This window comes from Xenopus laevis, chromosome 7S, assembly GCF_017654675.1.
Source record: "Xenopus laevis strain J_2021 chromosome 7S, Xenopus_laevis_v10.1, whole genome shotgun sequence".
NCBI classification, from domain to species: Eukaryota; Metazoa; Chordata; class Amphibia; order Anura; family Pipidae; genus Xenopus; species Xenopus laevis.
Window position 1 is genome coordinate 109796979 of NC_054384.1, and position 14850 is coordinate 109811828.

Below are 14850 nucleotides of genomic sequence, written 5' to 3' on the forward strand. Positions count from 1 at the left end.
CTGTAAACAAGAATTCTTCTACAGCAGCGTCTGAGTGCACCTCTTTCTCAAAGGAACACTGCATCCTATCTCAGACTATCCAGTACCTTATACAATGTGTTGGATAATGTAGAAAAATTGCCAGAGATAAGGCTCCAGTCCAATATGGTCTTATCGCTGCTGGTACTTTAATGGCAGAGGAAGTAGCCTGGGGTAACAGTGATGGGGGTGCAGTCCTACAAGAGGTACAAAGCAGGGGCCATGACCACCCAGGAGTTCCCCCCCCCCCAAGAAATAATTTACTTTTCAGGCTGTCCTACCAATACTCTGGGATGATACGGTTCTGGCCAAATTGGAATCCCAGAACGATGCTACTTACAGCAGGGTTAGACTAAGGGAACTGCGCGTAGCATTTAAAGGAGAACTAAACCCTAAAAAAGAATATAGGTAAAGATACCATATTCTATATAGTGAACTTATTGCACGAGGCTAAAGTTTGAGCTCGTCAATAGCAGCAATGATCCAGGACTTCAAACTTGTCACAGGGGGTCACCATCTTGGAAAGTGTCTGTGACACTCACATGCTCAGTGGGCTCTGATTGGCTGTTGAGAAGCTAAGCTTAGGGCTCGTCACTAATTATCCAGCAGAAAATGAGCTTCCCTGGCTGTAATATAAGCTGATGCTACAGGTTTGCTGATTATTCAATTCTGATGCTAATTGCACTGGTTTCTGTGCTGCCATGTAGTAATTATGTGTATTAATTACTAATCAGCCTTATATTGTGACATTTCTATTCTATGTGTACTGTATATTGTGAGTGGCTCCCTAAGCTCAGTAAGTGACAGCAGCACAGAGCATGTGAATCAGTGAATCAGCAGAAAAGAAGATGGGGAGCTACTGGGGCATCTTTGGAGACACAGATCTTTACTGCTAAAGGGCTGTGGTTGCCTTGGGCTGGTACAGAAGCACAAAACATCATGTACAACATTTCTACCTACTTCTTTGGTTAGGCTTTAGTTCTCCTTTAACTGCAACTGTGTGTTTATTTTTTGTAATTCATGCACCTGACGGCAGATGCTCCTGAACGTAGAAATTATTCCACACTAACATACAGGATCCAAAGTATGCAGGCACGGTGCAAAGTCACGATATAAACCATTACATATTGGGATCACCCCCTGGTTATTACACCAAACCTGTATACGCCACTTCCCTTTGATGCATAAGCATATCAGCCGGCCTGGTCCCTACTTCTAAAAGCATCAGGGATATGGACTGGTAGTAAAATAGGGGCTCACCTTTCTTTCCTGCCCTCTCCAGCCTCCGTGCCAGAATAGCGTCACATTGCCGAAACCTGGCAGACATAAGAGATAATAGAAATGTTCTGGTTATGCCGTCGATATAGCAAAGTACAAATCTCAATTGTGTTTGAATTGTAAGCTATATATAAAACAAGGTCTCCCTGGGAAATCATTTACTTGGAAATCCAATCCTTACCTGGGTGTAAGGATTTCATAAAAGAAATAAAAATTATCAGAATCAACTTAGCTGGCAGGAAGATATCAAAGTAAAAATAAATGATTAAATGAAGATAAATTCAAGAAATCTTTCATAAACATGTGGTCACTTAAAGGGATACTGTCATGGGAAAAAAATTTTTTTCAAAATGAATCAGTTAATAGTGCTGCTCCAGCAGAATTCTGCACTGAAATCCATTTCTCTAAAGAGCAAACAGATTTTTTTATATTCAATTTTGAAATCTCACATGGGGCTAGACATAGTCAATTTCCCAGCTGCCCCCAGTCATGTGACTCTGATAAACTTTAATCACTCTTTACTGCAAGTTGGAGTGATATCACCCCCTCCCTTCCCCCCCCCCAGCAGCCAAACAACAGAACAACGGGAAGGTAAACAGATAGCAGCTCCCTAACACAAGATGTTTTCCGATGACAGGATCCCTTTAATTTTGTTTTAAGGTTAAGTTTGAGTCCAAAAATAAAAAGCAGATTTTTAAGTTCCTCCATATCTAATTTTTACTTACGAGTCTGGAAATAATGGTTAATCTTTATTTAATTACATGTCTATTTTTATTAGGGATGAACTGAATCCAGGATTGGGTTCGGGATTCGGCCTTTTTCAGCAGGATTCAGCCGAACCGAATCCAATTCCTAATTTGCATATGCAAATTAGGGGCGGGGAGGGAAATTGTGTGAAAACAAGGAAGTAAAAATGTTCTCCCTTTCCCACCGCATATGCAAATCAGGATTCTGATTCGGTATTCGCAAAGAATTCGTCCGAATCCAAAATAGTGGATTCGGTGCATCCCTAATTTTTATTCCCTCACATCCTCTGGGTATATACATACACTGATGTTAACATTTCTTTTATTTTCTGATGTTTCTTTTTAATCTTTTTGTTTTCCTATAATATGAAAACATATCAAATGTAGTGTCATCTATATCACTGGCCATTGATACTGCATGTTATATCTATCACCTAAACGTTCATGTCTTTTTGTTGCAAAACTCAATCAAATGTTCGAAATATATATAAAGAAAGAAAAGGGGACTAAAGAAAACTCAGCAGAGGGACTATGCAAAAACAGCCGTAACCTGTCCTAGGGCATTAACTCAAGGGATGAAAACATAATTCTGCCTCTTTATAGGTCCCTGGTGAGGCCTCATCTGGAGTATGGGGGCAGTTTTGGACTCCAGTCCTTAAGAGGGATATAAATGAGCTGGAGAGAGTGCAGAGACTAAGTGCAACTAAACTGGTTAGAGGGAGGGAAGAGTTAAATTATGAGGGAGACTGACAAGGTTGGGGTTGTTTTCTCTGGGGGAAAAAAGGCGCTTGTGAGGGGACATGATTAGACTTTACAAGTACATTAGAGGACATTATAGACAAATAGCAGGGGACCTTTTTACCCATAAAGAGAATCACGTACCAGAGGCCTCCCCTTCAGACTAGAGGAAAAGAAGTTTCATTTAAAGGAACAGAGTAGGGGGTTCATCACAGTGAGGACAGTGAGGTTGGGGAATGCACTGCCGGGTGATGATTCAGTTAATGACTATAAGAGGGACTTGGACATAATACAAAGGCTATTGTGATACTAAGCTCTATAGTTAGTATAGATATGGGTATATATCATTTATGTGACAGTAGGGAGGGGTGTGTGTATGGGGCTGGGTTTTCATTTGGAGGGGTTGAACTTGATGGACTTTGTCTTTTTTCAACCCAATTTGACTATGTAACTATGTAACTATGTAACTATGTAACTATGTAACTATGAAGGATTCTAGATACACCAAGTATCCTGCTATGCTTATTTGTACTTTTGTCTTACAGTAGTGCCAAAGCAATTTCGGGACAAGTCCCCCGTCTCCAGCTAACACCTCCACATAGCCCAATACATTATTTATTTTCTATTCTTTTACAGAGGAAAGGTCAGATTGAGAGTAAGGAACTTACACACAGCATTGCTTCTTGGTGTTTGGGCCTCCAAACTTGGTCTTGTCTTTGCAGTTCACACACTTGCCACAATCATCCTGCACTAAGCAACCTTTGCAAACGCCGCACCGACCCATGCGCAGTCTTGCCTTCGTTTGGGCCTTCGGCTTGCTACGTACAGGGGCGGCTCTCTTCTGCTTCACGGTGCTGCTTTCTGCCTCAGAGGCGGAGGAGGTTTCTGAAACAGGTAAAGAAGGCGACTCATTCTGGGTCAGTATTGCAACACAACAGATATAACAACTACGCTGCTCGCAGACAGAGCGGTTATTTGAGCTATGGTTGCCATTTTAAAGGGGAACTATTGAGAAAATGAAAATTTATCATACTGAAATAAGAAACTTTCTAAATACAAAAATTCTGCAAGTTTATATTCACTATTCCTCTCTCAGCATCTGTTTCTCTTCATTCTCTCTTCATGCAGCAGTTGGATGTCAGATATTCACTGACAGTTAGATCCAATATATCTTATAGGAGGCTCCTTTTGCCTAGAAGATGTATTAGAGCTCACTCTATTAAACTCACCAGACATCATGTCTCTCTACATGCAGGATTTGTGCAAAAGGCAGTTATTTTGTTAAATATTGTTTGTACTGGAATCAGTTATTTGAGTGAGCTCTAATTCATCTGCTAGGAAAGGAGCCCCCCTATAAGATATATTGGATCTAACTGTCAATGAATATCTGACACCCAACTGCTGCATGAAGAGAGAATGAAGAGAAGCAGATGCTGAGAGAGGGATAGTGAACATAAACTTGATTATTTCATAAATGGTACAGAATTTTTAATTGTATTTAGAAAATTTCTTATTTTTTCGCGATAGTTTCCCTTTAAGAATTCCCTGAATGAGCGGACAGGGAGCTTACCTTCAGGCTGGTCTATGGGGGAGGGTACAGTGGGTTCCCTCTCGTGCATTGGCAGAGCACTCAATCGAGGGATGTCCTCAGGAATCATGGCTCGAGGCTTTCCAAGGGCAACAGATGGGTGCCGGCAGACATGTTTAATCCGTGGACCCTGCACTGGTGAATCCTGACCCTAATAGAGGGGATATAAAAAGATTATTATGGATACTAAAGATTTTTAACTTAGCTTTAGTCCTTTAAGTCAATATTTACTACTTCGGGAGCACAGTTAGGCCTAATGACACTTATGGATTCACACAAATAAGGCATAAAAGATCCAATAGGTCTAAGCGACTCACCATTTCAGAATTCTTTTGCTTGTCAATCCGTATTAACTGCAACTTGGCTTTCTCCAGCAGAGAAATGACTTTTTTGTCAGTGCCAGACAATGTCTCATCAGAAGATATTCCTCTTTCGGCAAGGGTCTCCGTGGGTGATAGGGATGGCGATTTGATGGCCATTTTACATACCACACCACGGCTGTTCATAGGTCCCAATTTAATGGCTCCCTTCTCACGTTTCACCTTCCGGGAAGTAATACTTTTGTACCCCAAGTTTAGGGACTCAGCTGGATCAGCGAGAATTTGATCAGAGGGTTTTAGTGTTGGTTCAGTGCCCAACAAAGCATCAGATGTAGAGTCAAACATAGGTATGGTCAGATGGTTTGCCCGGCGGCATCCTACATTTAAATCGCTCTGTTTGGCCACCAATGCAGTCATGGTTTCTGGTGCAGAGACATTGGCCGTTGTGCTTGAAGTGAAGTCTGCATGTTGCTGCCGGTTAGGAGGGGAAAAAGATGATTTGCCATCCCGATCCTCGAAAGACACCGATTCATAGATCTTCAGATGTGCTTCACTAGGCGTGAACTGGGGGGCCCGGAGAAGGGGAGACCTTTTAGGTTCTGCTTTGGGGACAGGCTGAGGAGGTGGGGAGGATGGAGCAGACTGTGGAGAGAGTAGTTGTAACAGCTCTAGTGGAGAGGCAGGAGATTGCAGGCGAAAGAGAGGTCTAGAGGAGCACAGAGTAGATTGGGCTTCCTGGTCAGTAGTACCAACTGAATTCCAACAAAAAGTAGGCGCCCGAAGAATATTTTTCCGCTTGCTCTCAGAAAGAGATGGCGATGGAAGAGAATTTAAAGTAGGAGAAGAAGCAGATGAAGGGCAGGAGCGCGTGGATTCTGCCTCAGGTGAGAGGGGAGGAAGGAAACACAGATGATCTTCACTAAACAGATTGAAAAACGTTTCTGTAGGAGAAGGAAGGGAATCAGATATTCCTTGCGGCTCCATTTCCGCCAGGCTGTTACTAAGGACCTCGGTGTTATGCAAAACTGGGTTGGCCTTGGTTTGGTTTTCTGTAAAAGGAGACAACTGTGTCTCATCAAGAAACCGGCGAGGTGCTTTAATGACGCGGGAAGGGCGGGCACTGGGTACAGGAGCAACGATGCTCTGAATGCTCGTGGAGAGGCTGCTGTTCCTTGGTGCCATCTCCTTGGAAGACGGAGCTTGCATATAGGGCTGGGCTTTCAGATGTGCCTCCTTTATTTTTGCCAGCAGACTTTTAGCGGCCATTTGTTCAGCCTTCTTGGCACGCAGTAGCTTCGCTTTTTTGCTGTTACTCAATTTCTTGACTTTCTTTTTGGGGGATGTAAATGTGGAATCTTGAGGCTCCATCGCAGATACCAAACAAATTTTTTCATCTGTAGAGTTAACGTCCGGCAGAGACATTTCCTCTCTTGCTACAGCAGGCAGAACGGATGCAGAAAAACCATGTCTATCTCCATGAAGAGGTAGCAACGTTGCCTCAGACCCACAGTCCATGTCTGCTTTATGTTCTTCCGCAGTGCTACAGCCATCCAACAGATTTCTCTCTTCAGTTTCCACAGATTCACTTGCTTCCAGGCTCTCTGCTTCTCCACGTGGTAACTTGTCCTTTATGTCATTAGCGAGACCTTCTTTACTTTGTAGCCCGTCTTCTTCTGAAGTGTCAGCTTCCAGCTCATTCACTTGCCTATAACCTGCTGGAAGCTTCCATTTTACTCTAGGAACCTGGGTGTCCCTCTGTCCTTTTAAAGCAGGACAAGCCTTATTGGGTGAAGGAGGTAAATCCTTCTCATACACTTGGCTCTGGTTCTCATGCCTCTCTCCTCTACACCTTCCTACAGGAGAAGCCCCTTCAGGTTCAGAAGCGGCAACAACCTGACTAGTCAGAATTCTTTTCCTATCACGTAACTCTTCCTGTTGATCTGTTGCCTCAGTCAGACTTTTTGTGTCTGTGGAAGGAGCATCGCTGCAATCAGTTGTGTTGCCGTTAGCAGGAGATTTGGTTGCTTCTCGGCTGGGGTCTGTTTGGAGATGGCGTCGGAAAGCCTCAGAGGCACTTGCCTTCCATGTGCGAGTCCTTGATCTCTGAGGTCTCCCTTTCTCTTTTGGGGGTTCAGAGGAGGATAGCGTCTGTTGCGGTACTGTGTTGGGATCTGCAGGTTTGTGCTGCTTTTCTGGGGTAACAGGGACCTCTTCCTTCTTGGGCCGGGTAATAATGGTGGAGTACTTCGCCATATTAACTAAACATGGATCGAGTTGAGTGAGATGCACCCGGATCTCCTTTTCAGGGATAAAAATATGCCTTAGATGTGGCGGAATGGAACACAGTGGCTTTTTGGGGGGTGCTGCGCTCGGCAATGAGCTTGTCGGTGCTGGTTCAGGCGTTTTTTCTTGGTAAGAAAGAGAAGACAGAGAAACAAATATGAGTATGGAGTAAGGCGACAATCAACAATAACCATGCAGGATTTGTAACAACACGGCTTAAGCCTAGGTTTGCCCTTGTGTGTTTTTGGGTGCACTTAAAGGAGAATTTAACCCTTAACTATTTGAAACCCCTAACCTCCTACCATACGTAGACCCTCCTCCCCCGCCAGCTTAGCTGCTAACCCGGGGAAATGCCTCTAACTTTTTACATACCCCTCGGTGCAGATTCAGGGATCGCAGTTCACGGCAGCCATCTTCCGGGTCTTCGGTAACCTCAGACTGAGACCGGAGAAGCGGCACGTGCGCAGGTGGAGCAATAACCCTGTTTGCGACAACTGCGCACGCGCAGAAATAGAAGGAAATTGCTGAAGTGCCGGAAGAAGACACAAAGACCCGGAAGATGGCTGCAGTGAACTGTGATCCCTGAATCTGCACCGAGGGGGGGGGGAAGAAAAAAGTTAGGGGCAATTCCCCCGGCTTAACAGCTAGGCTAGGGGGAGGAAGGTTCTACGTAGGGTAGGGTTTTTTTAGGTAAGGGTTGAATTCTCCTTTAAAACTGAGACTTAAAGGAGAAGTCAACCTGTATGGGGAAAAAACCCTCCCCTGTGTAGGTCCCCCTCCCTCCTGCCCCCCGGGCAAATGCTCCTAACTTTGTACTCACCCCTCGGCGCAGGTCCTTTGCTCCGGAGTTCACGGGCGCCATCTTCTCCCGAGTGCTCTTCTTCCTGTTTTCCCTGCGTTTTTTGTCGCATGCACAGTACGAGGCATTTACCGGTAAAGATCTTCATCGCATGCGCCGAAAGTCACAAAGTTTCCGGAAAAAAAGATGGAATACTTCGTGACTTTCGGGCGCACACGCAGTAGCTCCGTACCGGCAAATGACTCCAACTGCGCATGCACCCGAAAGTCACGGTTTCCTTTTTTTCCCCGGACTGTCGGAGCATGCGCAGAAGATCCTTACCAGTAAATGCCTCGTACTGTGCATGCACTATAAAATGCCGGGCATAGCAGGAAGAAGTGCGCTCGGGAGAAGATGACGCCCATAAACTCCGCAGCAGAGGACCTGTTAATAAACAATGGGTGTTGCCAATGTTTTGGGCCCACTCTGGGCCAGCGATTCTCTTCTCTGAAAAACGCACAAACCCTGGGTACTAGCCATGCCCCCATCTTGTTCCCTGCCCCATAGATCCCTTGTGGCCTCCTTGGGCTGTACGAATGTGCGGTTCAGTAAAATCGAAAATGTTCTATTGCACATGTAAAGAGCACAGAACTACAGCAAGGATCTCGGCCAAAGCAAACAAGATGGTGTAGTGGCACTCGCTAGAGCAGTACTGCAGACTCGTGCGTTATTTGGAGGAGTGCAGCCTGGGGCTTGAGGTTACAGATAAGAATCTCAGGGGAGTGATCAAGCATTTCCTTCTTCTATAGGATTGCCATATATTAGCTCAGCAGCTTATTCGTCTCTTTATCAGTCCAAAAACAAAATCTGGCAGAGCCCTGGTCAAATATGTATGGGACTGGTTTATAAATGCCATTCTGGTCACCCTAATTTGATCAAATTTGTGGGTCAGCCTTAAAGGAGTGGTTCACCTTCAGGTTAACTTTTAGTATGTTATAGAATTCTAAGCAACTTTACAATTGGTCTTCATTATTTCTTTTTTATGTTTATGAATTATTTGCCTTCTTCTATCTTTCAAACGGGGGTCACTGACCCCCTCTAAAAACCAATCCTCTCTTAAGCTACACATTTATTGTTATTGCTACTTTTTATTACTCCTCTTTCTGTTCATACCCTGCCCTATTAATATTCCATATTCTGATTCAAACCAAGGCATGGTTGCTAAGGTAATTTGGACCATAGCAACCACCCTGCAAATTGGAGAGCTGCTGAATAAAAAGCTAAATAAGTCAAAAAACCACAAATAATAAAAAAAGAAAACCAATTGCAAATTGTCTCAGAATATCCCTCTCTACATCATACTAATGGTTAACTCAAAGGTGAACCCCTTTAAATACAAGCAGTGAAAATCAAATGAAGAGCTACCGTATATACCTGAGTATATACAGTACTATAAAGGAGGATATGGCAGAAGCAATGTTGGGTCTAAGAACAATATTTTAGTTAATTGTGGATTGTATTTATCAACTATTCTACAGCTATTTGCCAGGCTCAATTGATATGTACTATACACGTTGTTTTAGGTTTCCCAATTGTTTTTGGTTTATGTAGTTACACTTTGGTTTAGAATTAGGAAAGGATGTGGCTTTATATTTTGAGCTTTGGAAGTGATAAAATGCTTTGGGTGTTGTGGACTTTACTTCTTTCAATCAACATGGAAAATACATTAGTATATTAAAGGAACAGTAACACCAAAAAATGAAAGTGTTTTAAAGGAATGATAATATAATGTAGTGTTGCCCTGCACTGGTACAACTGGTGTGTTTGCTTCAAAAACTACTATAGTTTATATAAACAAGCTGCTGTGTAGCCATGGGGGCAGCCATTCAAGCACAGGATACACAGTAGATAACAGATAAGTACTACTATAGTTTATATAAACAAGCTGCTGTGTAGCCATGGGGGCAGCCATTCAAGCACAGGATACACAGTAGATAACAGATAAGTACTACTATAGTTTATATAAACAAGCTGCTGTGTAGCCATGGGGGCAGCCATTCAAGCACAGGATACACAGTAGATAACAGATAAGTACTACTATAGTTTATATAAACAAGCTGCTGTGTAGCCATGGGGGCAGCCATTCAAGCACAGGATACACAGTAGATAACAGATAAGTACTACTATAGTTTATATAAACAAGCTGCTGTGTAGCCATGGGGGCAGCCATTCAAGCACAGGATACACAGTAGATAACAGATAAGTACTACTATAGTTTATATAAACAAGCTGCTGTGTAGCCATGGGGCAGCCATTCAAGCACAGGATACACAGTAGTCTTTCTAAATCAAACACGCCAATTTTACCAGTCCAGTGCAACACTACATTATATTTTAATTACTTCAGTTTATGGTGTGAATCAGGAAGTGGAACACCCAGGCCCATAAAAATGACCCCGTACCTCTGTTTGATCTGAGAGCCAATCGGAGTGAGCTCCCAAGAGCACTTTCTTCAGCAGTGAAACCCGCAAAGTCTTCCTGCAAAACAAACAATCAGAATATTTTAGTGAAAAAGATAAAACAGCCACCAAAACCAGCACCCCCCAATATCTCTGAACATCTATCAGAGCAGGTAAATGTGCGGTGTTTTCCGATGCTGTAGAACTACAAGTCTCATCGTCTCACTCATAGCCCTAGATTATTAGGGAAGTCCCTTTTTACAGGAGCATGTGATTCAAGAGAGTCCCAGGGAGATGGGGGGATCCATTCAGTCCCACTGGGGAGGGGTCCCTCACTTTCTCTGTGGTGTCAGTAACCAACTCGCGAGTACAACGCCTGGCACCATGTCCCCTGGGTATTTCACCTGGGAATCCAAACGACCCCTTTCTCTTTGCTCTGGCCCTGACATACATCTGATTTATTTGCAGCCCAAACCCATTAGACCCTTTATTCTAATCATGAGACCTGAACAACTTGTATATAATTGGGTCTACATATTGGGTCTATAAGGGGGATATATTGGGTATACAATTGGGTATACATTGGGTATACAATTGGGTATACATTGGGTATACATTGGGTATACATTGGGTATACATTGGGTATACAATGGCTGTATACAATGGCTGTATAATGGCTGTATATATTGGGTATATAATGGGTATATAATGGGTATATATATTGGGTATATATTGGGTATATATTGGCTGTATAATGGCTAAATAATGGCTATATATTGGCTATATAATGGGTATATATTGGGTATATAAGTGGGAAATACTAAATACATTAGCTCAGTGTACGTGTGGTTCTGTTCTGACACAATTCATTATTTTCGCCCCATAAGGCATTTCTGTTGGGTCGGCGCTAAGGAGAAGATCAGTATCTCGTCCCATACACACAGGAATAACAGGGAATAGAAGTGGTAGCACTAAGTGCAAGCTCTCTGGGCCCTACTGACACACAGCAAATAAGGGCGGGGCTCTTACATGACACCAGCAGTTGCCCCTCATGCTCCATTGTGACTGATAAGAAGCAGAGAGATCCGCGTGGCACTGGTGCACAAATAGATTAGAGCTTGTAGGGAGCAGATAGGGAGGGGTTAACCATACAGAATGAACCAAGAGAACAGAGTCAGAACCACCGGCCCCCGATCACAAGAACAATCCTTGTACAGTTACATACAATCAGGCCTGACTGAATAAAGCACTGGCAGAAATAATTCCAGCAACAGGTCAATGCAGTCAGAGGATCATGGGAGTTGTAGGCGGGATACAATCAGCCAGCCAAGTAAAAAGCCTCTGTATATAACACACAGGCTGCAGAGAGAACAAGAAACACCCGGCTTTTCCCAACAAACTCTCAACAGTTCATTAATTAAGGGGCTTTTTCGCATAAATGATCTCATAATTCTAATTGAAACAAAAATATATATATATATTTTTTTGTCCTGCAGTTCTCAGGTTTGAACTGAAACCTTTATCTGGTTGCTAGGGCTTATTATACCGGGGTCGGTGACCCCAAAAACCAAACAGACACAAATAAGGCAGCTATTAAAGGGGTTGTTCGCCTTTGAGATAACTTAGTATAATGTATAGAGGGATATTCTGAGACAATTGGTTTTCATTTTTTATTATTTGTGGTTTTTCAGTCATTTAGCTTTTTATTCAGCAACTCTCCAGTTTGCAATTTCAGCCGTCCGGTCGCTAGGGTCCAAATTCCCCTAGCAACCATGCACTGATTTGTATAAGAGACTGGAATATGAATAGGAGAGGCCTGAATAGAAAGATGAGGAATAAAAAGTAGCAATAACAATACATTTGTAGCCTTACAGAGCATTTGTTTTTTAGATGGGGTCAGTGACCCCCATTTGAAATCTGGAAAGAGTCGGAAGAAGAAGGCAAATAATTAAAAACCTATAAAAAAATAAATAATGAAGACCAATTGAAAAGTTGCTTAAAATTGGCCGTTCTTTAACATAATAAAAGTTGCCTTAAAGGTTACCTACCCCTTTAAATTTAAAAAAAAATAAATACACTAAACAAATGTAACTTCCTAGCGAGCCCAAGTACTTAAAGGGGAAGTTGACCTTAAAATTTACTTTTATAGACACGCAGCAGGATTCTAACAATCAGAACTCATTGCCGATTTTTGAAATGTTTGCTTTTTTTTGTTCTTGTCTTGGGGTTGGAATTTTTACTGCCATTTGGTTGCTAGGGCTTTATTACCCTGGCAACAAAACAGTGTGTAAGGCAGAATGGAAGATGAATACCAGGAATAAATGCAAATAGTAAAGAATGCAGAGGTGAACTTGCCCTTTATTCATATTGTAAGTGAATGGGTGCAACAAGCTGGACCATTGAGAAAGCACGGCATTGGTGGGGGTGGCTGGGACATAAATTGGGGGTGTTTCCATCCTGCAAATCCCCAGCTGAACTGCAACTCCCCTCCCCCTCCCAGCGAAAGGATCAGTTGTTGCTCAAGCAACCCGACTACAACTCCCATGATCCCCGATAAGTCAGTTTGGGGGCGGGGTGTAGCTCTTGCCTGTGCCCAATACAAGTGGGCGGCTCTTCTCTTCCTGCTCTCTGACAGCTGCACTTTCCCACCCACAAACCTCCATCCGTGAGCCCCGTGATTCAGCCACGCCCCCTCCTCACCTCGCCGCTGTCACTGTCCCGGCCACAGGCCCCTTTCAGCCGCTTCAGGTTCTGGTGAAGCCCGAGGATCTGCAGCTGAGTCGAGTCCGGGTTCTCGGAGGAACCCACATCAGGCGACACATGGAAGGTTACACGAGATCGCTCCGCACGGCTCCCGCTCCTCCCAACCCACGGCCTGCCCGGAAAGCGGCCCCGCACCGAGCCCGAGGCTCCGGGACCAGCCGAGGCCGCAGCCGTCGCCATCTTTATCCGCTCTGGGAACTACTATAATAATCGAGCACAGCGCCGGCGCCAAAACCCCCAAGCTACTCTCGCGTGGAACGACGGGAAGCGTAGTCTTTTCATACACTCCGAGGCAGCTCCCATTGTTCAGCGCACTACATCTCCCAGCAGGCAACGCGCGGAAGGTGGGGCAGAACTGAGGCGCGGGGAAACGCGGGAGATGTAGTCATGGTACACTCAATGCGGATGAGAGAACGACCGCGTTTATACGGCACAGGCTCTCGAGGCAGGCGGTCTGGCTCACAATTACAGCTCGGGGGCTTGACTACGGCTATTGAAAGCAAACAGCAGGCAGGGAAAACGAACGGCTGCATATAGACTGGTGGGATGAGAGGCATGATGGGATATGTAGTTTCGAAGTATTGTCGGATAACAACAATAATGACAACTTGAACTACACGTTCCAGAAGCTGCTTTCCTGCAGCCGCGTTGCATATAGGGCTACGAAGTCCAATAAGATCGCGTTACAGGCTGAAAAGGGCGTCACACGGGGACGCAAAGACTACAATTCCCAGAATTCCAGTCCCCAGGCACGACCCGAATGAACTGCAATTGGGAGGGATTCTAGCAGCAGCCGGGTCGTGGTTAATGGGGTTTTGGGGAATAGAATACTCTAGTTCAGTGTAGGTCACGCGTCATATGGGAAAGGATATCATCACTATGGGTCTGTGTGTGTGAATAGTAATGTGTGCTGAGATTACCTGGAAAGAGATAGGTTGGTCTATCTCTATGTTTCTACGCGCTGGGGTTCGGCAGCCAATCAGAGGCGAGAGTGTGTAGCTCGGCCTTCCCCTAAGCCTCATCTGCCTCTTTATTTAAAGGGCCCACGCTCTAACATCTCTTTAGTTCCCTTTAATTTCCACTGTTTGTTTCTGAACATTCAGGAGGCCTCCAGGCACAGACCATTCTGCCTTCCACCTTTCAGTTCACTTTTAGTATGTTATGGAATGGCTAATTCTAAGCAACCTTTCAATTGGTCTTTTTTTTTCTTCAGTTTTTTAATTATTTCTCTTCTTTTCCAGCTTTCAAATGGGGGTCACTGACCCCATCTAACTATTGTTACTTTTTATTCCTCATCTTTCTATTCAGGCCTCTCCTATTCATATTCCAGTCTCTTATTCACATCAGTGCATGGTTGCTAGGAGAATTTGGACCCTAGCGACTAGATGGCTGACATTGGAAACTGGAAAGCTGCTGAATAAATAGCTAAATACGTCAAAAACCACAAATAATAAAAAAATGAAAACCAATTGCAAATTGTCTTGTGCATCATACTAACAGTTAATTTAAAGGTGAACAAGCCCTTTAAAGAGGAAATGTTTAGCTCCCCTTGATTTCCACTGTTTATGAACATTCAGGAAGCCTTGGGGCACGGGTTATTTTGCCTTAAAAACCTTCAGATTTATATTGGAAACTGCCATACTGATGAATAATATTATGTCTCCCCCTACACCGTGCAGTTTGGGTGTGAGTGAGAGGGAACTGCCATGCTACTTCCTCCTGTAGAGATCAGTATAAACCTGCCTATTGGGATAAGCACCATGGACAGCAAAACCCACAGCATTACCTATTCTTGACCACTAGATGGTGCTGTGCATGAAGAATATGTTAAAGAGTTTCTGCAGTGATTTTTATGATGTTGTTTTTATTTCTAAATGACA

The 14850-nt window shown here is 43.8% G+C and overlaps 1 protein-coding gene across 1 annotated transcript in view; it reads right to left on the reverse strand.

Annotated features, from left to right (window-relative positions):
- The window catches only part of LOC108697287 (histone-lysine N-methyltransferase 2B), a 44758-nt gene extending 30604 nt beyond the window's left edge, over positions 1–14154 (reverse strand). The window contains exons 1-6 of the mRNA XM_041571754.1: positions 12908–14154; positions 10211–10286; positions 4686–7096; positions 4351–4519; positions 3449–3665; positions 1279–1334 (exon numbers count right to left, since the gene is read on the reverse strand). Of these exons, the coding sequence (XP_041427688.1) occupies positions 1279–1334; positions 3449–3665; positions 4351–4519; positions 4686–7096; positions 10211–10286; positions 12908–13150 (3172 nt within the window). The 5' untranslated portion in view covers positions 13151–14154. The remainder of the gene's footprint in view (positions 1–1278; positions 1335–3448; positions 3666–4350; positions 4520–4685; positions 7097–10210; positions 10287–12907) is intronic.
- Between the last annotated feature and the right edge of the window lie 696 nt (positions 14155–14850).